At 34.7% G+C, this 27,894-nt stretch overlaps 1 protein-coding gene across 1 annotated transcript in view; it reads left to right on the forward strand.

The window, feature by feature from the left end:
• CFAP47 (cilia and flagella associated protein 47) overlaps positions 1–27,894 on the forward strand; it is a gene marked incomplete at both ends in the record, with an annotated part of 271,498 nt that overhangs the window by 216,539 nt on the left and 27,065 nt on the right. The window contains 3 exon segments of the mRNA XM_079727989.1: positions 14,235–14,394; positions 16,066–16,160; positions 19,526–19,678. Coding sequence (XP_079584115.1) covers positions 14,235–14,394; positions 16,066–16,160; positions 19,526–19,678 — 408 coding nt within the window.

The raw sequence follows: 27,894 nt of genomic DNA on the forward strand, positions 1-27,894 counted from the left end.
AAAATAGATTGCTTCTTTGCATGGATATTGCTTGATGAAGGATCCTTTGTCATATCTTAGGAAATGGCTAGTAAATACCTGATAAATAGCTAGACAATTCTACTTGTAGCCAAAACCTCCAACTAGACCTCTTGATTGAATTTACACTGGTGCTGCAGAAACCAGACATAATTATACCTGTTAGGAAAGAGTGAAATTGGAAATTTGGAAAATCTTGCATTAAGGATAAAGCAACAGACAACATGTTATAATCTAGGTATAAGTGGTGATGTCCTAATGGGCAGGTAGTCCATGGAGTTAGAAATTCAAGGACAGTATTTAGAGATCCAGGAAATCATTCATCATAGGTGAAATATAACACGTAGCTGAGCTTACCGGTTTTGGACTGCCTAGTAAAGGACCCAGCAGAGACAAGATAGTCAGGATGTTAAGTCCTTGAAAATCTGAATAACTAGCAAGATACTGGCAAACATATAGAACTGGATCTAGTGCTTGAGGGGATAAATTATAATGAGCTTGGAAAAATAGTTTCTCCAAGTGTGGAAGATAAGAGTTTAATTTTCTGTATCCCTGCTGAGGGCAGAACTTCAACCAGAGACTGGTTAGTTCTAAGCAGTGGAACTAGGGGCTCAAACAAGGAAAAACCTTCTAATTTTGTTTCATGAAGGAACTGAGTACCATAAGAAATAGGAACTTCTCATCAGATGATGGGTCCAAATGGTTGCTGAGGACTGTCTTGCATAGACTTCTTACAATATGTTGCTACACTCATTGGGAGGTTATAAATGAGGACCATTAAGTTAGAACTCAAAGATTCTATCATTCTATGTTGGTAACATTAATAAAAACTGATCTGTATAGGATCAGGATAATTGTTTTGGAACAATTATGCTAATTTCAATGTTAAGTTCAAAATATTTTCTTTAAAAAATGGAACCCTTTTTTCTTTAGGTACTAGATAAGGCATAAAAAAGAAAAATTTAGAATAAAAGTGCTCAGAAGTAAAATGAAAAGTCAATTATATAATTTTCTACTTGTTTGGGAATACAACAGGATGTTAGTTAGAGAGTGAAATTTTGTTTTGTAAATGGAATATACTCTTTCACATTTTATTGGTCTAATGATGTTTTTATTATGTTCGGATCAAGTATCAAGTGCCTGTCTTGGGGAAAACATAAAACATGCTTAACGGGCTTCCCTGGTGGCGCAGTGGTTGAGAGTCCGCCTGCCGATGCAGGGGACGCAGGTTCGTGCCCCAGTCTGGGAGGATCCCACATGCCGCGGAGTGGCTGGGCCCGTGAGCCGTGGCCGCTGAGCCTGCGCGTCCGGAGCCTGTGCTCCGCAACGGGAGAGGCCACAGCAGTGAGAGGCCCGTGTACCGCAAAAAAAACAAAACAAAACATGCTTAACATTAGGCATTTATCCACATGTGTGAGATAGAGGAGAAATCAGGGTAAGACTATTGAAGATCACTGGTACAGAATCCACGGGTATGGAAAAACATACAATGCATTAGCTTCTATGCAAGAGCCTCAAGAGATGGAAGCTGTAAATAAAGTGTGGAGAGAGAGTAACAGTGGTGACAGCTTTAGCACATTTGGGTCACTTTTGAGAAACAATGCAGTTTTGTAGACTTCACATTTTTGTTTTAATTCTTAGACTCTGATAAATGAGAACATGTTTTAAGCCATACCTTATGACCTGTTTGGTGCATTCTAAAAAACAAAATTCCTGCTTTATGCTACATAAATATGATATTTCTCATTATGTTTATTTTGTATGAAAAAATATAATATCAGACTCCAATTCCAGGGTAGGTATTACATTGTCAGTGAAGTTAATTAAAATCTTCTATCACTTCAAACCTTTATTTAATTTAAAGCAAAAAAATTCCAGAAATAACCAAGTATGTTGGATAAGAAGAGCTTAAAATGAAAATCAATATGCATCTGTCAAATGTAATGAGAGCTCTGATATGTCAAAAATCCATTACACCTGAACTGAAATTGTTATTTTTTCTTCTTCTTTTAGCTGACACCCCTATTTATATTTAAGTCTAAAAGGAAAATCAGATGGATATAAGTTGTCATGGTCTCCATGTGTAGGAAATGAGTACACAGTCGAAACTTTACTGTCACCAGCTCTGTGGACGAGTCAAAATTTAATCTTACAAAAGGATTAGATTTCTGTTTTTTCAGTTATGTCATAAAAGGAATATGGTGAATGCATTTTAGGAAAACATCCATTCTAGGATTTCCCCATTTTGACTAGGCACAACCATTCATTACCTTTTGCCACTTGTATTCTTCCTGAATTCTTGTAGCTCTAATTGATTTCTTTTCCTGTAGCAAATGGGCATGTCCTGAAATCCCTAACCCCTCGATAACATCAGAAGATGCCAACTTTGAGTGTTATTTATCTTATTATCAAATATAAATGGTGCCTTAATCTTTATCAAAACTTCTTATCAGGAAGAAACTGATAGGAGGAAAATGCAGATGCTGAGACATTTGTCTTGCAGACAAGCACTCAATTCATAGGTATGTTAGCAAATTCAGCATTTGGCATTAGTTGGTTATTTATGAGACCTGAGCTTTAAGAATGCTAAGCTTATATATAGCAAAGTATATGCCTATGTTTACGTAGTTAGAGAATGTTGAATAATTGATGGACTTTTTTCAAGCCATTAGCAAATCCTTATATGTAATGTATATTTGCTAAGTTATCCATTCTTTTCCACCTCTAAAGTCTCATCCCCATAGTGCGAGTGTGAGATCTTACCACCACCATCTATCTTTCTTTCATCAGGAAGTATATAAGTATGTATTTATCCTTCTTTGTATCTGTTACCATATGAGCACCTGTTCTTCCAGGTCATCCCTCATTCCCAACATTCATATCCCCAGTGGCAGTGTACATCCACTTTTTTTTTTTTTTTTACCACACTTTCACTCCTTTCTAAATCCTAAAACTTTACCACACCATCTTCTAGAATTTGTGATCTATCGTAAGGAAAATACCCTCTATTCTAAACCTGCTTAGCCTTCCCATGAAAACCGCAGTAAAGGCTCTTGGCCATTCCCTCACCCCATGACTAATTTTGATGGTTCCCCATGTGTCCCTGCATGGCATGCTATGCCTCCCGTTCCTAGGGATATGTGAGTATAAAACTTCTTTCTTCATGACAGTCATTTCTGTGTCTGTATGTCTCACCATACCTGATTAAAAATCCTAAGTACATTTTAAAACATAAGGTACATATTGATACATTTCATTCAAATTAAACATTGATACCTATGGAAAGCAATAAGTTGCGTATGTATATTGAATTACCATTTTAAACAACTAAGAAAATTAAGTGATAGACTTAATGAAGTGATAGACTCAAAAACACTATAAATCAGTTAAAATCCTAAAATATGTTCAAGTAACCCATGGCAACATCACTACAGATAACCTAAGACATTAGAAAAATAAAGCAGTATTATGAACAACTATAAACACATAAATTCAACAACTTAGGAGAAATTGATCCATTTCTCGTAAATTCCAAACTACCAAAATCCACCAAAGATGAAATAGATCATATGAGTAGTCGTCTATTAAAGAAATTAAATTAATAGTTGGGAAACTTCCAAGGCAAAATCTTTAGGCCCAAATGGCCTCACTGGCAAATTCTACCAAACATGTAAAGAAGAATTAACACCAATCTTTCTCAAATTATTCCAAGATGGAGAAGAGGAAAAAACACCTTCCAACTTATTCTATGAGGACAGCATTACCCTGATACAAAAACTAGAAGCACATTACAGTTAAAGAAAGCTACAGACTAATACTGTTCCTGAAATTAGACACAAAAATCTTCAACAAATATTAATAAAATGAACCCATCAAAAGATATAACAAAAAAATATACCCATGAGCAGATGGCATTTATTCCAAATGTAAAGGCTGGTTGAGCATTTGAAATTTCATTAATGTAATCTACTCTCTTAAAAAGAATAAAGGAAAAAAATCACAGGTCATTCAGTATAGAAAATATAATGTTACTTTCCGTTACGAAACATTGAATACTTTCTCTCTAAAATAGGGAGCAACACAAGGATGTCACTCTCAGCATTTATCATACTGTTGGAAGTCCCAGCCAGTGCAATAAGGCAAGTAAAGAAAATGAAAGGCAAATAGAATGAAAGAAAGAAATGAACTGTCCTTATCTTCATATCACATGATTATCTACCAGAAAATCACAAGGAATCTTAAAAAAAAAAAAAAAGCTTGTAGAAGTATTAAGTGAATTCAGCAAGGTCATGGTAAATAAGAACGACACACAAAGAATCAATCGTATTTATATATATTACCAATGAAAATGTGGAAACTGAAAGTTAAAATCTAATATTGTTTGTAATCTCTCCAAATAAATAAATTACTTAGAAGTAAATCTAACAGAGCATGTTCAGGACTTGTATGCTGAAAATGACAAAATCAAATGACATTTAAATAAATAGAGAGATACACTCTATTCATGAATTGGAAGACTCAATATAGTAAAGATGTCAGTTCTATCCCACTTGATTTATAGGTTTAATGCAATTCCAGCCAGGATGCTCAGACCTTATGCAAAAACTGACACAATGCTAAGTAAATAGTTCTTGCTTTTAACCAATAAAAAATTCCATAAGAGGAAAAATTAATAAATTGGACATCAAACTAAAATATTTTTCTCCATAAAAGCCCATGAGAAGACGATAAAGTGGAAAGCTATAAACTGGGAGAAAATGTTTGCAAACCACATATGTGACAAAGGGTTAGTATCTAGAATATATAAAACATACTGAAAACTCACTAATAAAAATACAATTTTTAGAAAATGGGTAAAGAATATGAATAGACATTTCACCAGAGAAAATATACTGATCGTTAATAAGCACATGAAGAGATGTTCAACATCATTAATCTTTAGAGAAGTGCGAAATAAAAACACAAGGAGTTTTCACTACAAACCTATCAGAATGGCTAAAATAAAAAACAGTGACATCAAGTATTAGGAAAGATGTAGAGAAACTGGATCACTCATACATTGCTGGTGGGAATGTAAAAGGGTACAGCCATTCTGGAAAACTGTTTGGTTGTTTCTTATCAAAGTAAACATGCAATTACCCTACCATCCAACAATTACACTCATGGGAATTTATCCCAGAAAAGTAAAAATTTATGTCATACAAAAATATGTGCATGAATGTTCATAGCAGATTTATTTGTAATAGCCAAAATCTGAAAACAACCTAGGTGCCCTTCAAAGTGTGAATGGTTAAACAAATGGTGTTATATCTATACCACTGTGTAGTATTCAGCAATGAAAAGGAACAAATCATTGATAAGTACAACAACTTGATTGAATATCCAGGGTATTATTCTGAGTGAAAAAGCCAATCCCCCAGATTTATATACTATATGATTCCATTCATAGAGTATTCTTGATGTGACAAAATTACAGAAATGGAGAATAGTAGTATTCAGGGTTAGAGTAGTGGGGGAGGTAGGGATGTCTGTAAAAGGTCAACCAGAGGGATACTTGTGGTGATGAAACTTCTATATCTTCACTATTTCAATGTAAATATTTTGGATTTTGTATTGCATTACAGCTTTACAAGATGTTACCATGGGAGGTAACTGGGTAAAGCGTACTTTCATTTCTTAAAACTGCATGTTTATAATTATCTCAAATGTTTTTATAATGGATAAGGGTTATATCATATTATAATAAGAGAATAATCAGAAGGATAATGATATACACTATGTTTGGTATCTATAATATCTACTTTTTAAAAGATAAAATATACATAATTTATGTGATTGTTAATTAGAGCTAAATAAGCATTTAGAAAAGAGACGTATGTTTTTTTTCCTTATGAGAGATAATTGCTATGTCTCATGTTGATTTTAGTTAACATATATCATGCAGTTTGGCAATGAATAATAAAAATATTGTATGCAGAAAAAATTTTTTTCAAATTAAATGTTGCTACTTGTGAATTGGAAAATGTCTCCAAGAACTCAGTGTTTAGTGGCATTTAATGTGTGCTGCTGCCTGAGGTAAAGCATACCCAGGTCTCCAGATAATTGTCATGAATGTTTATTAAATTATGTTGGCAGCTGAGCATAATTTCATGTTTTTTGTAAAATTTCCCTTCCTATTATGTCAGATGACCAATTTTCCACACAAATGAGCTCAGGTTCCAATCAGACAGATTTGTAATTATGATTTTTAGCATAAAGCAAGCAGATTTCTAAGCTAGTCAGTGAAGCTGCTGATTTTATTGTAAAACACAAAGCTATAGCTTTTGTTATGCAAAGATGCCTGGATGCCTGCCCTTCAGAAAAATCTCTATAACCTGAAATTTAGACCTACTTCTACCACTAGAATATTTCTATGAAGAGAATGAAAATCGAACTAATTAAAATATTTTATATGGTCTGGGCTTGTAAAATGGAACCCAAGGCTTACAGTACCATGTCTCTTTTCTGTCATTTTATGCAATTTTCTTAGCTTCAGAAATACAGATAAATATTCTAACAAAGAGAGGACTAATATCTTTTTAGGATTTAGAGAATTTGGGGCTTTTACAGTAGGTAGAGTGGTTGATGGATATAGAGATGGATAGATAGAAAGGGAGATAGAGAAATAAGTAAACTGTGAGTGAATGATGAACTTTTGATGACACATTCTTTTCCTTTAGTAAAATTTCCTACAATGAATTGAAACCTGATGACTACTACTGACATTCAGCATTTCCTCCCCTTCTCTCATCTGATATTCTTTCTTCCTATTTCATTAAGAATATAAAGTCAAATCAGCATCTAATTGTCTGGTTCTTCCATTACATCGACCAGCCTAATTTTATTTTCATCCATGTGCCTTGCCTCTCCTCCCATTATATTGGAAAAGCTCTTTGTGTTCTTATGGCCAGCCCTCGACCCGTTCACTGAATCCCACGCCTACTCAACTATGTGGAGCTCTCCAGCTCTTTCCTCTGTCTTCTGTGTAATAATTCTTGTGGGATTATGCCTATCAACATAGCAAGCATGCAATAATACCTCTTAATGTTAAAAGACATGCCTCTCTTTACCCCTTAACCCTGCCAGGTACTATCCCATTTCTCTGATCCCTCTTTATGGCAAAAAACTTGAAAGATTGTCTATACTTATGGCCCTCATTTCTTATACATTATCTTTTTTTTTCATTTTTTTTATTGAGGTACAGTTGATTTACAATGTTGTGTTAGTTTCAGGTGTACAGCAAAGTGATTCAGATATATAGATATAGATATAGATATGGATAGATAGATTCTTTTTCAGATTATTTTCCCTTATAAGTTATTGCAAAAGCTAATCTTACTTTATTCCCCATCAGTCTACAGATGATTCTGCTCTTTTGAAGTTCATCAGTAACATAACACTGCCAGATCTAATCATCTATGGCATCCTCATCTTGCTCATGAGCTCTACTTGATACAGTTGATCTCTCACCATTTTGGAAACAATTGGCTTCCAGGATTCAATTCTCCCTTGATTCTCCTTCTGTCTCTCTAGAAAGGCCTCCTCAGTCTTTTTTGCATTTTCTCCCCTGTTCCTATCCCCTGAATTCCCAGAAGCCCAAGGCCCTATCTTCTCTTTTCATTTCTATCCATACTTGTTCCTGATGAGCTCTCATTCAGTCACAAGTGAATTCAAACAACTTTTAAATTGATAGCCCCAGCCTCAATTTCCCCTTAAATTCAGACTCATATAGCCACCTGCTATCTTAGTATTCCCCCCATGGATGTCTACAAGGCTTCTCAGACTTCCTTAGGTGCTTTGCTCAAATGACACCTATCAGAGAGGCCTTCCTGGACCACCCTATATTAACATCCACATCACTCTCTAACTCTTTATTGTTTTACTTAACAACACCATACATAAAATACGTTTTATTTATTGTTTGACTTCTCACCCCCAACACATTCTTGAATGCATGATCCAGAAAAGCAAGGAATTTATTTTCTTCGCTATTTTATCCCTTATTACAATGCATGGCACAGAGTATTTTCTGAATGAATAAGTGAAAGAATAAAATAGTGTACAATCAATGTATACTGTACAAAATGGGATTATCTGGATGGAACTGAAATAGTACCTTTGCCATAGCAAAATCTTGATATGTATGTTATATTCATATATATATATGCTTCCTTTTTCATATGAGGAAAATCTCACTTAGAAATTTAAATGACTTTCCCAGTTTCCCAGAACTAATGAATATCAGAGCATAGATTTAAATTTGTAAATCTCAAATGCTTTACATTATATCATAGAGTATTCCTGCAGGTGAAGAGAGAGATTTTACATACACACACACACAACTTAGCAGTGCAGAGAACAAGGAAGACATGGTAATTGATCAATAAGGGATATTATTTTAATTGAAATTAAAATTAGTTACTTTCCAAGAAAATATTCAATTTCCTGACATTAATTTTTTTGTTTCTTTTTGTTTTTGTGGTATGTGGGCCTCTCACTGCTGTGGTCTCTCCCGTTGCGGAGCACAGGCTCCGGACGCGCGGGCTCAGCGGCCATGGCTCACGGGCCCAGCCGCTCCGCGGCACGTGGGATCTTCCCGGACCGGGGCATGAACCCATGTCCCCTGCATCGGCAGGCGGACTCTCAACCACTGCACCACCAGGGAAGCCCCTGACATTAATTTTTAAAACCTTAGTTATCTTTTCTATTTATAATGAAAAATGTTATCATAGAATATTAAGACTGGAAGGCACATTAAGATATTCTAAATATTCATGTAAAGCTCAAAACCCTTCTCTTGGTCATCACTGTCAGTGGTTATTAGCATATGCTTGAAGGCCTTCAATAACAGAAAACTCTGTCCTTTACTGTGTCTCTGGTCAGGAGGCTCTGATAGTGGATTTTTCACTCATTTTAGACCCAGCAATGGAATGTTTACATTGGAATCAGTATTTCCTTTAAGTTTTATTTGTTTATTTTTTACTAATGTATTCTTAGATTTTTTAAAAAGCAAACATAAAACTTTAACTTACAGGTGCTTAGTTCATGATGTAAGACTTACCTTAGCAACCATATTTGTGTTGAATAATCCCAAAAATCTACTTTGAAAGCATTATATGTCTCAAACTGAACATTTTTTTCTAAGAAGCATGGATTTGTATCTATTCCCCAATGACCTATATGAGTAAATGTGACCTTCTACTTAGTGCTCACTTTTTGTACACTAGTCCTTTTAATGGTGTCTTCTTTGGACAAGTTCTTTATTAAATCTCAGACATTAGCTAACTCTATAAAAGATGGAGGAGTAAAGCAGCAGCAGTCTCTAATCCTTCATGAAGAAAATTCCATCCCTGAAATGCCCTTCTTGCTCTTTAATAGATGCTTCCATTCAATACATGCACCTCAGTCAGCAAGATACAGGTTGGATGGGAAGACTGCTTCGTCCCTAGCTTTTTCATGATCATAGCAGCCAAATGGCAGTCAGAGTCAAATTTCTCTATCTGTCCTGTTTTGAGAGCCTGGAATTAGAAAGTCTCTAAGCAAGTTCAGTGGTATCCCATGCCTCAGCCTCTGAGATAACATAGAAGGAAAGATAATTTTATGTATCAGTTTGCTAGGGCTGCAGTAATAAAATACCAGTCGGGGTGGATTAAACAAAATAAATTAATTTTTTCACAGTTCTGGGGGCTGGAAGTTCAAAATCAAGGGACCGGGATATTTGATTTCTTCTGAGGTGTCTCTATTGGGCTTGTAGCTGGGTGCCTTCTCGCTGTGCCCTCACATGGTCTTTCCTTTGTATGTGGGCATCCTTGGTGTCTGTCTGTGTGTCAAAATTTCCTTTTTTTATAAGGACACCAGTCAGACTGGATTAGAGCCCACCTTAACAGTCTTATTTTAATTTGACCACCTCTTTAAAGGCCCCCAACTTCAAATACAGTCACATTTGAGACACTGGCAATTAGAACTTCAACATATGAGTTGGGGAGGGGGGCATAATTCAGCCTATAATATCTCTGAAGAACCAATGAAAGGACTTTTCTCCAAACTACCACATTAACAATTCTGTTCTACTTTTTAGTGATAATTTAAAGATTATTAAATCAGTTATTGAAAATATAAAGTATTCAAGTAGAAAGTACACACATTTCATGTGTGAAAGTGGTTGATGAAAAGTCACATTCTTGATGACTTGATGTTTTAAAAATAAAAACTTGCTTTCTTATTTAAAATAAACCACTATAGCAGCAACATGGATGGACCTAAAGATTCTCGTACTAAGTGAAGTAAGTCAGACAGAGAAGGACAAATATTATATGATATCACTTATATGTGGAATCTAAAAAAATAGTACAAATGAACTTATTTACAAAACAGAAAGACACTCGCAGACATAGAAAACAAACTTATGGTTACCAAGGGGAAGATGGGGGAGGGATAAATTGGGAGTAGGGGATTAACAGATGCACACTACCATATATTAAATAGATAAACAACAAGGTCCTACTGTATAGCACAGGGAACCATAATCAATATGTTGTAATAAACAAATGGGATAAAATCAAAGAAAAGAATATAGATATATACACATATATACGTATAACTGAATCACTTTGCTATACACCTGAAACACAATACTGTAAATCAACTGTACTTCAATTAAAAAAACCAAATAGACATTTGACAAAAGTATAAATAAATAAATTAATTAATTAAAGAAACCACTATAACAAAAATAATAGCATCACTTAGGGAGCTAGAATGTTTAAGTATCTCTTTGATTTCCTGACATGGGCTATTTCTAATTCCATCCTAAATACTAGAAATTATGCTGTGGGGAGCAGTAGTGTAATACCACTAAAGTGATTAAAAATTAATCTCCCCAAATGAAATATTTTCATTACTAAAATGAGTATTATGCTCACTTTACGCTCTTGAGAAGATTTTCTTCTAAGAAGGCAAGTAACCTTATACCATTAAAGTATTGGACAATTTCTATATTTCAAATTGGAGATCAGTGCATAAATATTTCTATTACGTTTGATCAAAATAGCAGTATTAGAATACACTGAATAAAATTTGAATGTTAAGTGCAGCTAGGCCATAGCAGATTTCAAAAGCAAAATAACAATAATACAATGAAGGCCACTCTTTTTAATATTTCTCAGATGCTAAACATGACGTATTATCAGGGTCTCAAAATTATATAAATAATGTATACTTCTCTCATAAAATATATAAGTACCTAAAATCAATTATGTAAAATAAAATGTGCATATTTCCCCCTAGATGCTTATTAGGATTTTGAATCCCCGAATGGTAACTGTAATAGAAAAAAGTAAATACATCTGTAGTTACTTTGTGTAGTTACTATATGGAAATGGAGTAAAATAGAAAAAGAAAAGCTTAGAAAATGTTTTGAGTTTAGAATATGTTTTATTAGATTGTTTAACCTAATAGATGTAGTAATCATCACACTAGCTAGATTTCCCAGTCAGAAGATAGAAACAACTGAGGTAGTTTCTCCCAGCTTCCTGCTAAACACATATGAAGATGCTGAAATGAGCCTCCAGCAACACTGAAAACTAACACTGGCTGAAAACCTATTCCAAGAACCTAGAAGCACCTAATATAATGCTCAAATGAGAAAAATAAAGGCCATATCCTTGCTTTTGAATAGATCGTGAATGGACAAAAATGTCAGTGATTCCTAAAACGTAAATGTGGGGCAATCCCATTAAAAGAACTGTTTGCCAGGCCATCCCCTTCTTGGAGCTAACTGTTCATTCCAAATTTAGAAAAATTCTTTTAAAAAAATGAGCCAGGGGAGGAGACAGTTCTAGTAGAAAATAAAGCATCTATAATTAAAACAGTGTGGTACTTACACATGAAGAGAAATCTAGGGACTCCAGAAAAAGACAAAAATATATAAGGAAATGCCATGTAGGTGGCATTTCAAATCATTGAACTTTTAAATAAGTGGTTTTTGGATAATTAGTCTCATATAGAAAATCAACAACGTTGGATTCATTCTTCATTCCTTACATATGGATAAATTACAAGTGGATTGAGTATTTAACTATAAGGATGAAAATATATAGATATTAGAAGAAAACATAGGTTAGATTCTTTATAAGATAGAAGTGTGGACGGCTTTTCTGTCTCTACTCAAAAGTATTGCAAAGGACAATGGGAAAGCCACAGGAAATATAAATTATTTGTGAGACACGAAATGAATTTGATAAATTCTCAAAGTTCTTTTCATTGCTAAGTTTCAGTGATTTCTTGGAAGTTTATTAACATTGCAGTGACTTACTATTCAAGCATGTAATAATAGTTAAAGAAATGTATGGTGAATTCAGTAGGGAACTATAGTTCTATTTGTAGACTGGTAAAAAGTTACAGCCACAAATAGCCTACTAGATTTTCAGTTAAATGGGCTTATTGGTTATAGCATTATCTTTCATTTCAAATATTATAAGAAAGCATGATGTTAGCAATGAAGTACCCTTTTGTATCTTTGTCTTGACTCCTTACACCATCTAAATGTCTGGGTTTATTTTTAGTTATAATATAATCTATTTTTAGTGGTAATATACTTTTGTAAGGGTAAATGATCATTTCTAAACTTTTCCTTGGAGATGTAATGTGTGGTTTATTTGACTCAGCTCTGCTTTTTAAAATCATATTCCAGCTCTTTATCCTATTTTATTCTGGCTCTTGCTGTTTTTACTTATTTGAATGCAGCGATTCGTTGAAAATACAGAACTCATAAAGGCAAAGTTGAAGATAGAAATTTTTCAGATATCTTAGTAAACAACATGATCTTTCATTGGGACTTTGGGCAAGTTGTTTAACCAAATTGTCTCAATATCTCCATCTCTAAAATGAGAAACATAATAACACTTGTTTATGGTGATTTTCTGAGGATGAAATGAGATAATTGTGTGAAAAATACTTAGCACAGAGCCTGGCATAGAGTCAGTAGTGAATAAATATTAACTAGTAATCATATTAATTACTAGTTATTGTTAAGTATGACAGTACACCTTAGAAAATTTTCATTTCCTGAAGGAATAAACTTTAAAATTTGAAAATTTATAAGAACTTTGAGTTGGGATATTTTGCAGAGGGGCCATTTTCTATTTTCTTTCTTGATGTTCTTAATAGTTTAGTACAGTATTCTCATCTGAGACAAAATGACTTTGAATATCATCAATCTTATAACAAAGAATTTTAAAAAAACAATATAGTCAATAATCCCTCATTTTCTTGTAAAGAGTGTTACTCTTCAAAATAAAGGAAGACACCGATCACTTGGAAATCTTCACTGTTATAAGTGGCTAGAAGTTCACTACTCTTCCAACCTCTCAATACTTGTCCAATAGATAGAGGGTTTTTTTCTAAGTATGGTCTCATGATCACCTGCTTCTGGATCTCATGAGCTGCTACTTAAATACGCAGCTTTGAGGTCCCAGCCCACACTAAACAAATCAGAATCTCTGTAGTTGGGCCTTAGCAAACTCCATGTCTAACAAGTTTTTCTCAGGTGGTACTTATTCAAAGCAAGGGTTGAAAAATTCTAATCCACTAGAACACATGAAATTGCTGTCTGTTTTTTTGTCTTCTGATTTTTATAACCTGAAGTGGATGCCCCTTTCTTTCACAAATAAGCTTTGGCTTCCTTCGTGAATCAGTTAAAGAAATGAACAGTTTACTGGTAGCAATTCTGGGGCTCCAAGCAGAAACATGAAGCTATTATGGTCTAGAACAAAAATATGCAAAGAAATGAAAGGGTCAGAAATTGCTGTACTTTGCCTTATGCAAAATGTGGTAAGACTTGAAAAGATCCATGGGTTTTATGGAGTTTTTTTAATCACTCTGGGAAACTCAAGCCATCACTATCAACATTTCTTCAGTTCTTCCAGCCTCTTCAGGAGAACCTTCTTGGCTCAGAATAAAATGTGTTTTTTAAAGAATTTTGGTGACATTTGAGGAAAATCAGTGAAGCCAGTGAAGTGCACTTATAATTTAGCATAATGTGTTTTTTTGTTCAGGAGTGACTTTGAAACATTTAGGTCATCAGTAAGGAGAGGTTACTTTCTGTGGTTAAAATTATTATATTCTAAAAACGTTTACCACATTAAAACTTATTTTTGTGTGTGTGTGTTTTTTTTCAGGAATTGCATTGCCTCCTAAAGGGACTGTAGATATCCAGGTGTTATTTATGCCCCAGGTTACGAAATTACAAAAAACAATGGTCATTGTTCAAATGAAGAAGGCAAGTGGAGAAAGATGGCCTATTGACAATTTTAAAGAATTGCACACAGAGGTGAAAAGGTAACATTTACATAGCACATTGAAGGAACATGATTTCATTTTGACTGGCATTGATATGATCGGTTTCTTTTATATGTTATGCAATGTGAAGTTCATGAAGTGTTCAAATTTACATGGTCAGGGGGAAAATATATTTGATACATGGGAATTATATATATCATTGCTGATTTGAAGTTCAGAGTGAGGAACAAGTCAATCTAAGTATCGTATCAGTGAATCATAGTCAGATACATGCAAAGGGACTCCTTTTTGAGTCTGTATCTAGAGAACAACCTGGAACAGCTTGTCTGGGCAAAGCATAGGACTTCTGATGCTCGTGTTCACCAAGTGATGGCACTGTGCCAGGTATATGACGTCCTGATGAAATACTGCCATGACTAGGGTGTGCTGTCGTTGCCAGAATGCAGGTTACTTGTCCCCTCTTTGCTTAGCTGAAGTTTAAGCAGACTCCAGTGATGATGCAAAATTTAAATGTTTTCTCTGCTTTTATAATTTTAATTAAATAATTGTCTAGAAACCTTATTAATTAAAAAGAAATTCTTACTTTGTCCTATATGTGCATATTTCTTCTTCACGTTCAAAAAATTCTTTCCTGTGGGCTCAGAGTCCATTCTCCCATGCTTTTCACTACTCCTGCGATCAAGACTGCCAACGTGATCTGGGTAAAATGAAAATGAGGACGCCCTTGTTCAAAAAGTATTAAGAATTTCAAGACATTAAACAAACATGAGCAATTCCAAGTGTGGAGTTCTTGCATACGTCACATGCCCATGAAGCTGGTCCTGCCTGTCGTGTCTTACGTTCCATTTTTCATAAGAAAAGCCTGTTTTCAACAACGACCAGAATCATTTTGTAGTATTGCTGTTCTCCTGATGGTGTATGATGGCTGTAGAATAATTTTACAAATGCCCTTTTTCTTTTAACTGGTAGCCTCCAAAAGTAAATTCCTGATAACTTTCTGAAGTCCTGTACTTAATGGCATTTTTTGTGTTCTGTGCTTTGCCCATCCAGTTTAGAACATAACCCATGGAAACTGTATTACCTCTGATTAATCACAGTTTAGTCACATCAGTAAATACCAATACAGTCGTCCCTCAGAATCCATGGGGTATCGATTCCAGGACCCCTGCACATACCAATATGGTTGCTCAAGTCCATTATATAAAATGGCATAGTATTTGCATATAACCTATGCACATCCTCCCATATACTTTAAATCACCTCTGCATTACTTATAATTCCTAATATAATGTAAATGCTATGTAAATACAAGTTTTGCTTTTTGGAACTTTCTGGAATTTCTTTTTTTTTTTTTTTTTAATATTTTCAGTTCACAGTTGGTTGAATCTGTGGATTTGGAACCCACAGATATGAAGGGCCAACTGCTGTACCAACCTTTGAATGTAGAGAAAAAAGTTCTTCAGTTTTAACTTGCATCTCACAATGGTTGTGTTACATTTTTCTTTGTGACAGTTTACCAGGGTTTGGTTTGAAATGAAATCAACATTTGCAGAAAATGTTTTATATTTCATACTTAGTTTTTCACTGCCAAAGTTTAAATTCACAAGCTTTGCTAAAATACCATTAGGTTACTAAAAAATATGTCATTTCATGCTAATATTGAAAGTGTTTATGCTTTTGTTCACTCTTAATAATTTAATTTCTAATTAGAGCTTTGGGGATAGACAGTGAAGAAATCCCAGGAATATGCTGGATATACCCTATTCTTGGATTCCCACAGGCACCACATCCTAAATGCCCCCAAGGTAGGTATATCTTAAGAACACCGGGATTTTACGTATCTTAGAGGCCTTCTAATCCCACCTCTTCTTTGTACAAGTAAGAAAATCCAGGTCCAGAGGAAGTAGGTTGTAAAGTGACCCAGCCCTATTGGTGGAAATGCTACGACTGAATCTGGTCTCTTAACAATAAGTCCAATGGTCTTTCCACAAAACCATACCATTTCCTGTTGTTTTCCTTGTTGGTGAAACCTACAAATCAACTAAGGTTGAAATAACATTCAATTCAGACCCCTTTATTTCATATTCTTTGATGTGCTCAGAGCCCTGTGCTAGATCTGTAAGATTCCTGGGTACTTGGGTTCTTGGATCACATTTAATCACCATATTCCAGCTTCTGTGTAACTCATGGGGGCAATGATTCCTCTATTAGTTGTCCCAGATACAAAACTTTTATGATGTTCTCCAAAAACCAGTCAGAATGTACTACAGATTTTAGGGAGGTGGGCTTGGCCACCACACATGCAGCGTAAAATCCCTACTCTTAAAATGCCTTTTTTTCCCTCAATGACCCCTTTTTTTCCTCCACATACTCCAGGCTTCTCTCAAGTTTCTGTATGTTCTCTTTCCTCAACACTCTTCTCACTTCTTCTGCATACTTCCATTTTCCCATTTTGTTCCCGGGGTCAGCGTAAGAATCACAACTCCTCTTAGATAACCATAAGGTGAAATTTAGTATCCCAACCTCTTACCAGGCTCTAGGCATAGTTCTTCATAACTAAGAATCACTGAATTGCACAGCAAAGGGATATCTATTTTTGATCCACCTTGAGCAACACAGATAAGCTAAAAGAAGTCTTAAAATTTTGAATTTTTCTTCTCCCTCCAATGCCAATCTTTGCTAGTGAAAAAGAGCTAGTCTTTACTGATACAAATTATGTCGCCACACTTAGAAGAGAAAATAGTCAGTTTTGCTTGTGAATAACAGCATTTCCCCAGAGACACTGGTTATAAGGGAAGGCCAAGATTATATATTTCCTTATGTAGTTTAATTTTAACTGGAGTGAAAATCCACATAACTAACAGTACCTTTGACAATAAATGTCATTTGTTTTACTTGAAATATTTTTACTCTTGAGTTAAAAAATTATCAACACATAAATATTTCAAATATACTAAATTATCTTCAGAATGCTTCAAAAACATGTCAAAATGGTTTTTTTTATTTCTTTCAAAACATAGTTGTTTGTATACTTTCCAAAGAGCTGAACAGTTTAAAATTTATAATAGTCTTCTGATCAAAGTGATGTAATACAGCCTAGATATTACTCTGTTGGAATTCTAACAGCAGTGTTGCTCATGTCTACCCCAGACACTGCTTGTTTTTTCCCCCAGATTAAAGACGTAAAGCAGATTTTTTAAAGTCTAAAATAAAGCCTATGAGAAAATAAAAACAAATTTCTTGCACAGTTTTCTTCAAAGAAGGTTAAATATGCTCCAGAAACATAGAAATTTTCTATCAAGTCACTTCTTTTGATAATTATTAGATTTTTAAAGTAAATGTAAGTTCTGTAAATAGCCTGTGTTACATTAGCACAACCAAGTAGTAACATCTGTGTTCTGAACAGACTGTGTACTAGTTATTAAAAATTAAATTTTACCAAAAGTCTAAAACCTATTCTAGTAATTCTTTTTCTCTACAAATGCCCTTGAGAAACAAATGGGTATGATTTTATAAGTAAATATTATTTACTTTCGGTACAGTCCATTCTTCATTCTTAAGAACACATCAGAAATAACCCATTGCTTTCCCTGCTCAACTGTGTCACCATCAATGTTTGTTGTTTCTTTTTTTTTTTTCTATGTATCTATAACCCAGGTTATTCTCAAGCCCAGGGTACTTTTGTTGCTCTGTGAACCACCTTTTCTCCTGTCCTTTGGGGTAGATAATTGGAAAAGGACTGTACTCCCTATCACAGTGTAAAGACAATGGAATGTGAATCCACTGTGGTTTAGTAATCCTGGCATTGCTAGGGCAGTAATTTCCTAAGGACTTACAGGACAAGACCAATGACATGATACTAATTGTAACTTTGATCACACTAGTTTCCAATTTAATGCTTTAAGACTGAAGCTAATTATAACCAGAAAAGCTTGTACATTTTCCTCAGCCATTTCAACCCACTTAATTTACATCTAACTTTGTACCCTTGTTGTACATTTCACATATTAATTCTAAGTCCAAAATCTTCAGTATTAACCTGTAAGTTTAAGAATTAAAAATAAATTTATTTTAAACATTTCTTTACTATAAATGTGGTCTGTACTGCGAAAACACATAAATCTGAGGACATTATCCAATCTTGCTGTTGAGATGAACGTATTATCAATATTATTGATGCCACGAAAGCATAGTGTAATCCATTTCAAAGCTTTTTTAGTATTATGACTCCCTTTTTATCTCATATTCAATTTATGTCCTATGTGCATCTGAACTGATAAAAATATAACAGTTAATATATTTTGGAGAAATAATATTCTTAAATATGGACTCTAGCATACATGGCCCCATAATATTATACAGCTAATGCCAATATATTAATATTCCTTTATATAATTAGTAGTTGATATAGACATAATATTTTGGTTGCTCACAAGATCATTAACAACTTCTGCACTTTATATAAGAAAATGTTGGAATTATATATATATATATAAAATATGTAAAGTTACATATTAATTTAATGTTTTAGTGCTGTATGCTAAATTAATATGTAATAACATTTTAATATTAACTTTAAATAATTCATTACAATTTCTAACTACTAAATAGTGTATTTTGTAAATTTAAAAGCAATTCACAAATGGAAATCAAAATATTTTACTTAAATAATTTAAGTGAATTTTAAGGTGCATGTAAATAAACTAATATTTTTGGTTTAGGAGATATTTTAATAAAATATATTTTTAAAGTGTTATTACAAAATAAATATTATAGAACTTATTTTTTAAATTATTTGAAGGTATTTGCTGTAATATTTTTATATAAGTAAAGTTTGGTATTTACCACAATGAGTATACAACTAGCTGAAAAATCCAGTCCCTGAATCACATTTCTACATCCTGATGTAATCTTCTATACTTTGGTGTGTATCTTCTAGATTTATCTCTCGTCATGCAATTTTTACATATTATTTAATATTCATGTTGCTTCCAAAATGTCAATGTATGTTGATACTGAATGAGTGTATGTGTGTTAATACCAGATGCAATGACATGTTAAAGTATGCCAAAGGAACTTTTATTTTTCATAACATAATTCATTTTTTCTATCTCAAGAACAATCATATAACCCAATAGTCAAATTAACTGAAAGTATTTCTCTCCTGTAGTTGTCATAAAATGTCAGTCCAGGAAGCGGGTAGAAGAGGAGGTGGAAGTCACATTGGATGGAGGTTTTTGGGGACAAAATCCTATCTTAGATCTGACAGACTTTGTAGTGATTCCAAAAAGAAAATCATATGATTCTTATGAAGATATCAAAGGTAAGAGAACCACAGTCATGGGTATAAAAAATTATAATAAATAAAAACTCAGTTTTCCTTAAATTTCAGGTTGCTGATTACTCAGTTGCATGAAAATCCATTCCCATTTATTTTTCACATACAGTATCATTAAAATAGTGCCCAACGAGTATTCGTTTATGTTTGTTCTCTTCACATAGTAGTTTTCTCCAAAACGACAATAATTATGGTTATCAGTGGATTTATAAAAATAGGTCGTGATTTTGTCATCAGTGAGGAAAGAAAAAGTTACAGTAACTGTAATTTTCATTTCCCTTCAATTTTAATTTCTTCCTTTACTCTCTTTTTCTGATTTAAGGAATAAGATTGAAGCCATGGCTTCAGCTTTAAACTTGGAAGCAGAACCTTGAATAAAATGTTTCTTATTTAAAGAAATATAAAAATTGACATAAATTAGATGTAATACCCACATATATTTTGTACAACTACCCCTCTGACATTTAGAGTCTTAAATAAGACTTTTCAAAAAGTTAATACTATGGTCTGGCAAAATCAAATCTCAGTGATGCAAACTTTATTTTTCAGCTGTCTCCCAGATGAACTAAAGTAGAATGCTCCTATTCACACTGAAAGGGAAATTCCCATCGCAGTGTTTTATTAGAATCAAGGGGAGAAATCTATGTTTATATATTATTTAAAAAGCAAATTAACTACAAAATTAAGTATGAAATTCCTTGCAGAAACAAAATATCTTCTCTAATTTTCTCATTTATATGTATAGTTTTTTACTTTAATCTCACTATTATCATCTCTGTGTCTAATCTAATTATTTCAGTGATAAGAGAATGTAAATGAGGTATAACTGAAGAGAGAGTATACAAGAGTATAGAGAGGATACAAGAGATATAAAATAGTTTTTAATTTTTTATAATAGCAGCTATTTCTACTAAGTTATAAATGCTCATTTTAAATGGTTCAAGAAATTCCTGAAGTAATATGGATAGCAGCCCCTCAATTCAATTCAGCCCCACTCAGATGGTGTTAGAATATAATAAACTTGATATATACCCTCTCATACTTCCGGCCATACTTGAGTGATGGAAACATGTTAGGAATTTAACCAGTTATTTTAACTAAGACCAATTAACAGTGACAAACAAGACAGGCATATTTCTCCTTCACATGTAAGCCTGGACTTGTGCATGGTTTAGGCAGTATAGTGCCTCTACCCCTTGAGATTATCAGGGATTCAGGTTCCTTTTCTCTTGTTGCTCCACCATCACACTAAGTTGTCCTCATCTGCATGATCAGTTCTATAGTCATGTCCACAGTGAAGAGCAAGCTGGTTCCCTTTAAAGCCATGACCTGAAGATGCATATGTGATTTCTGCTTGTATCCCACTGGTGAGACCTCAGTCATATGGGCACACCTAGTTGCACCTGAGGCTGGGAAATGCCTCTTGACAGACCCAAATAAAATTGGGGGGCATTCTATTATGAAAAAAGAGGAAAAGAGAGAAAGTAAATATTGGAGAGACAATTAGCAGTCTCTGCCATATTTTATTTGCTGTGAACTGTTAAAATCTATCATCAGTCCATCCGAAAGTACTTAATGAGGACCTATTATACATCAAGTGTTTTCCTGGGCATGGAAATTCACACGTACCCCTATCCCTCTCCTACTATCAGACTGGTATCCCCACTCTGTAGGATAGAGTTCCAGTCAGTTTCTGGTCAACATCTCAAATCGCCTACTGAGATGAGGATCCAGGTTTAACTGGCTGGCTCTGCACAGCCGCTGTTGCCGTGAACCGAGTACCACCCTCCATTCTCCAGTTCTCTCTCTATCTGACATAAAGTATTGTCACTCTGTCTGTGCCTTCTACCATACTCCAAACCCAGATTAGAACCTTTCTGATATCCATGCCAGTTTATTTATTAAGCACTTAGTCTTCCAAGAACAGTGCTAAGTGTTTTATGTTTTGTATTTATTATATTATTATAGGACTTATCATCAAAGAAACCCTATGAAGCACATAGTATCCCTGTATTTTTATTTTACAAGTGAGGAAATCTAAGTAAAAGAAGTTTAGTGACTTGTCCAGGGTCCTACAATGCAGCAGTGGAAGGGATAATGCATGAATCCAGGCCTGACTATTTTTTAAAACCGTTTCAAAAAATACTTTAGATTTAAAACCTAAAGATGAAATAGTAGGTTCTGAGCTGTTCATATTGGCATCAGGCCTAACCTAATTGCTTTTTCTTTTAAAGCTCTGTAGAAATCAAAAACTTTTACAAGGGAAAAGCTTTCTGAGAGGTTCCCTAGCATAAGGTATAATGCCTGGTACAAAGTGGCCAATCAATAAACAAAGAGTTGTTTCAGCTTTCCCTTTATTATCACACTCTCTTCTGTTTTACTTCGTACCCTGTTTTATCCTGTTGCTCTTTTTTTCAGTAATAGTGTTTATACATTGCTTGCTGAATAAAAAATGACTTTGCAACATATAAAAGTACCAATACCCATCAATTTTTCACCTATAAAAATATCTATTCCATATGAAATGATATTTGATCACTTTTACCTACTAAAATGTTTTTGATGTGATTCAGTCTATAGAAAATAATCCTGAATTACATTCACCATTTGTTCCCTACTGTCATTCCAGCCTGTTTATCTTTATTTGCTGAAGCTGTAATATGTAGAGCTAGGGAATATTTATTTCTCTGCTTTTCTATGCAGGCCTGCTTTCTCCTCTCTTTGCAGGTCTCCTTTCTCTGCCTGCTCATCGACTTATACACATGGCTCCATCACGCTTAATCAACACTTCCCATTTGCTTCATGAAACCCTTGGTGTCTTCTAAAAAAGATTATTCAAACTGGGGTTCTATTATTTGCAAATAAACATTCCGAGAGTAAATGTAGAAGAGGATCTAGAAATAATAAATATTTCTTTTTTTTTTTGTTTTGTTTTTTGTTTTTATTTTTTTGTGGTACGCGGGCCTCTCACCGCTGTGACCTCTCCCATTGCGGAGCACAGGCTCCGGACGCGCAGACTCAGCGGCCATGGTTCACGGGCCCAGCCGCTCCGCGGCACGTGGGATCCTCCCAGACCGGGGCACGAACCCGCGTCCCCTGCATCGGCAGGTGGACTCTCAACCACTGCGCCACCAGGGAAGCCCAATAATAAATATTTCTTAAATGAATTACAAAAATGTCAGAATAATCTCCCCTACACACTTTCACTATAAAATTTGCAAGGCAATATTTGAAAAGCTGGAGGTGGAATTATGAAATGAGTATCTATGTTATATGTATCCAATGTATTTCAAAAGATCTTTGGAATTCCAAAAATATTAGTTCACCCTAACTGTGTTCTTTTTATTTACTGGCTAGTTATTGATAGTATGAAGTATGTGAGAGTTGGAGATAGTAATGCAGTTACTAGGTTGCACAATGAGATACTTAATTCTTAATTATATTAACTTATTACTTATTTTTTCCCTTTGGTTGAATTTTAGTTTTGTCACTGCAAAATGCCAGTGTAATCATGAACTGCTTAAATTTATAAAAAGTGAAATAAATTTATATGAGGAGAGGGAAATTTTCCATTTCAATGCCTGTTCAGTTACTCTCTATTTCAAAGAACTGTCCATTAATAATGGAATCAGACTGATCCAAAGCATTTCCATTTATCTCAAAAAAGTTATTATAAATTGGATATAGATTTTGCTTTAGTGAATCATGTAGTGACATCAGACAAATGTAGGAAATGTAATCTTTAAGTAAATGAAATTCTGTTGGCTTTCTTTTCTTCAACCGATTGCCAATACTCAAAGAAAATTCTGATTGTTTATGCATATCAGGGATAAGAATATTAGTGTAGATTAACCTCAGAATTCAGATGTGTAATACAACTTCCAATTTCCAGTGATAAATAAATGTAAGTACTTTCTTATTAAAATAGAAAATAATTTTAATAAGCAGCCAACCTATAATAATTATACCCCAGTGAATGTACAGTTTCTTTCTGAAGTGAAACCATTGTTTTGTGTGTCATCCTGCTATGCTTCAGTGAATTTTTTTAAGGGGGGGTTCTTTATTCTTTTTTAAAATAAATTTATTTATTTATTTATGGCTGTGTTGGGTCTTTGTTGCTGTACGTGGGCTTTCTCTAGTTGTGGCGAGCAGGGTCAACTCTTTGTTGTGGTGCACAGGCTTCTCACTGCGGTGGCTTCTCTTGTTGCAGAGCACGAGCTCTAGGTGCGTGGGCTTCAGTAGTTGTGGCTCGCTGGCTCAGTAGTTGTGGCTCACGGGCTCTAGAGCGCAGGCTCAGTAGTTGGGGCGCACAGGCTTAGGTGTTTTGTGGCATGTGGGATCTGCCCGGACCAGGACTCGAACCCTTGTCTCCTGCATTGGCAGGTGGATTCTTAACCACTGCACTACCAGGGAAGTCTGCTTCAGTGAATTTTAATAGGTTAGTGTTCAAGCCTTGATTTTTATTTGAAATCTATCCTGTTGAAGGCAAAATGTTGATGCTTCTATGACATGAAGTGGAAAGGAAGGTAAAGAAATGCTTGTATCCAGGACTCATCTTACTATGTTCTTGCTACTTTAAATTGCTTAAATTGTACTCTTGTCAGGTTGCAAGCTAAAGAAATTATAATTCTGATAATAGAAATTGATTAAATCTTATTACCTGAAAAAAATCCACTTCCTCCTAGATAAGCAAGGTCTATAAGGAAGCTACCAACATCATTTTGAGAGGTTTGAAAGGCATGTTAGGAAAACAGTCTCTCTCAAATAGCTCTTGAAAATATACCTTTTGATATGGTTCATATTTTACTGCTTCATTACTTTTCATGATGAAAAATAATGCTTACTATTGAAAATAACTATTTGGAAGGCTTGCAGGCTTATCTCTTCCCATCATTCTCTCTAAAATAGCTTTTTCTCTGCTCAGTACCACCAAACGCAAGAAGCTATCTATTTTTTGGCAAAAGACATTTTAATTTGTGAACGTTTATTTCTGTTCTGAAGCATGTCTTGCTATACAGGTGTACATTTGTTCAGTCCCATCTCAACTTTAATGTTTTTCTCTTAGTGTCTTTTCTCTGAATATTTAATAAATCAGTTGACCTCTCTCTTTTCTGAGTTCCTTACAAGCATCTGGTAATAACTGGATTCCTTTACTGCTGTTATTCCAAAGATGTAACCAACTTACATGCACTCTCTGTAATTCTCCCTGCTCGCCCTTTCCTTCTCACCTATTTCTTTATGGAGGGACGAGTCTGGTCACAAGTCTGAATACTATTTTAGACTTTATGCAAAGGCAAACCAGCTACTTTCACCTATGTGTGTCATTTAATTATAGTTTACTCAACACATTAAATAGAATTCAAAAGAATCATGTTGTTTAAGCCATTTTGTACTTCCTATAGTCTCTTAAATCCCTTATGGTGGAAATTAGAGCACTTCACTCTGTGGCTTGAACTTTGATGGGGCTTTTTTAGGTGTGATCATTAATTACACCCTGTATTCCCTCATCCGAATTTATAAGCATCTGAGAAATAGATGTAGAAATAAAGCAGATGGAGATCAAAAGTTACCTTTATATAAAGGTGAACTGGAAAATGACTTTGGATTCGTTTGGGCTTATTAATACCTTCCACCAAAATCGAGTGCATTAACCCCAACCTAGCCAGTTGTAGACTCCCTACAGGAATAAACAACCAACACATGAAGAAGGAAGAGAAAATGTACATCCTGGATTCAGGACATCGGGAAAGAAAAAAAAGGGTCTGCTCATCTGCTCATGCTTCATTTCTTCACCCAAATTCACAGATCAGATATGTTGCTTTCCCTCGGATGGCAAATCATGATGGAGGAGGCAGACTGATGCTGAATTTATTTTTCCTCCTATACCTTTCCCTTCTAGTGAGTGAATAAGCCTCACTATGTAAACATGATCAGTAGGAAATAAGGATCCCCACCACTGCCTTCCCATTATTTCCCTTTATCTTCATCATCTTCTTTCCCTGAGAGTCCAATAAAACTATCAAACCTCATTAAATGAAAATACCAGGACCTCTCTGTTCTCTTTCCACCCTGACTCCTCACACACACCATTGAATTAATGAAGATTGATCACTTTCATATCTTTTTTATTCAACAACAATCTAGGGAGCATCTTTGCTGCCAGGTATTATGCTGAGTCCCAGAGATGCCAAAATTAACAGGACACAAACTGTTGTGAAGGAATTCAGAAAACATCTATCCAATATGTTGGATTTATGCACCTGTATTATTTAAATCAATTGGTGTTGCCCTACTGGGGTATTATAATACTTGTATTTTTAGACTGTATTTTGAAATGTCACTTCTATAAGACTACAAATTATACCGTGTGGGCAGAATTTCCCCTATAGTTGTGTTTATTCTTCCTAAGTAACTCCTAGTCCGTGCCTTCTTTGTGCCTCTCTGGAGATTAGTTCCGTGACTCTCTCTCTATGGGACTTTTTCTGTGAGAGTAGTTTTGCCATTGAACTGCATAACAGATTCATGCCTCTTCCTGTTATTTCCCAGTCTTCAGTAGCTTGAGGCTGTTTTTCTTTGATTAATCTATTGTCTTTTTTTGTGCCTGATTTATGTGTCACACCGGTCACATTTCACCCCCCAGGCCAGTCATCTTGTTGCATGTTGTTTACATGTTGAGTGTAAACACCCTTGTTGGGTTTGGTCTGTGATCACAAACAGCTCCTGAGAAGCTCATCATTGGTCCTCCCATGACCCCACATTGGCCTCTAGACTTGATCCTTTCCTCTGCTTCTCTTCATTTTGCTTTCTCTACTCAACTCACTCCATTAAGCCTTCTGTCCTAACTACTCTAATGAGAGTACCCCTGACAAGATTGTCAACCTTATCCAGTATGCCTAATCCAGTGGTCAGATTTGTGTTCTGAGCTTACTCATCGGCAGTATTTACCAGTTGACCCAGTTAAAGAACTTTCTGCTCTTGGTTTTCATGACTAGCTTTATTTATCTCTCCCTTCTCCATCTCTGTTGTTGGCTCCTCTTCCTCTGATCAGGATCTAAATGTTTGAGTGACCCAGGCCTCTGCTCTGAGGGCCATCACACCCCCTTGCGCAGGTGATGGCCTGCACATTTCCAGATGCAGCTGCTGATGGCATCTTCTCAGCAGTTGGGCCACTTGACAGGCCTGGTATCCTAGGTTGTGACATCTGAACACAGACAGCTTGGGTTCTTCCATTTAGTCTCTGTAGGGCCTTGACAAAATTACTTTAGTTCTCTATAAACTTTGTTTCTTCAATTGTAGTATGGAGATAGTAATGGTATCTGTTTCATAGGATATTTTTTTAAGATTAAGTGCAAATGCATAGAATCCTTAAAAGTGCCTGATTCTCAGTAAGTGACTCAGAAGTGTTAGATATTACCATTATTATCATTTAAAGCTCTGGTTGGGCATTCTCTGACAGTGATGTAACTAGAGGGCCCGTCTTCAGTCACTGACAAATGACCTGTTGAGATGGAAACATGATTCTTTCAATGTCATTCAGTGGGTTTTCTCATTAATACACAAAAGAATATTCTATCAAAAAAGAAAGTACAAAAATATGGTACCTAAGTCTTAGAGTCTGAAATTGGGTGCTACTTGCTAAAAGCTTAGATAAAATACTTATGTTACAAGAAGTTCCTTTATCTTTTATTTCTGGTTTCTTGTTTAAAATGAAACATGTAAGAAGAGCATCAGCTATGTGGCCACTTTCTTCCTTTAATTTTCATTTTGTAGTTTACTGTACTTGCATTTGTATTAAAGGAACATGCAGTTATTTTAAGTTAATCAAAATGTTTGGTCTATTAAATGACCTTATGAAAGTGAAGTAAAGCATGTAAATGAAATACCCCTTCAAAAAGGTACACAATTTTGTAAAAAAATAATAAGAATGTGCAGATGGCACATTCTTCATTATCTGTTCAAAGAAAATAGCTTTAGGTAGTTTATCCAGTATCCTCTCTTTTCTTTGAATACCTTGTTGTCGTCATCCTATTTCAGATTTGTCTTCAGTACTCCATTCATTCCTTGTATGATTACTGTGTTCTTTCAAACAAATGTAGATGCCTGTTATTAATGAAGAGACAACTATAGAAATTTAGGGAAAGAACATGAATAATATTGTTCTTTATACTTTGATATTCATTTCTCTATAATTGAGACATTTT

The sequence above is a fragment of the Hyperoodon ampullatus genome, assembly GCF_949752795.1.
Source record: "Hyperoodon ampullatus genome assembly, chromosome: X".
Lineage (NCBI taxonomy): Eukaryota > Metazoa > Chordata > Mammalia > Artiodactyla > Ziphiidae > Hyperoodon > Hyperoodon ampullatus.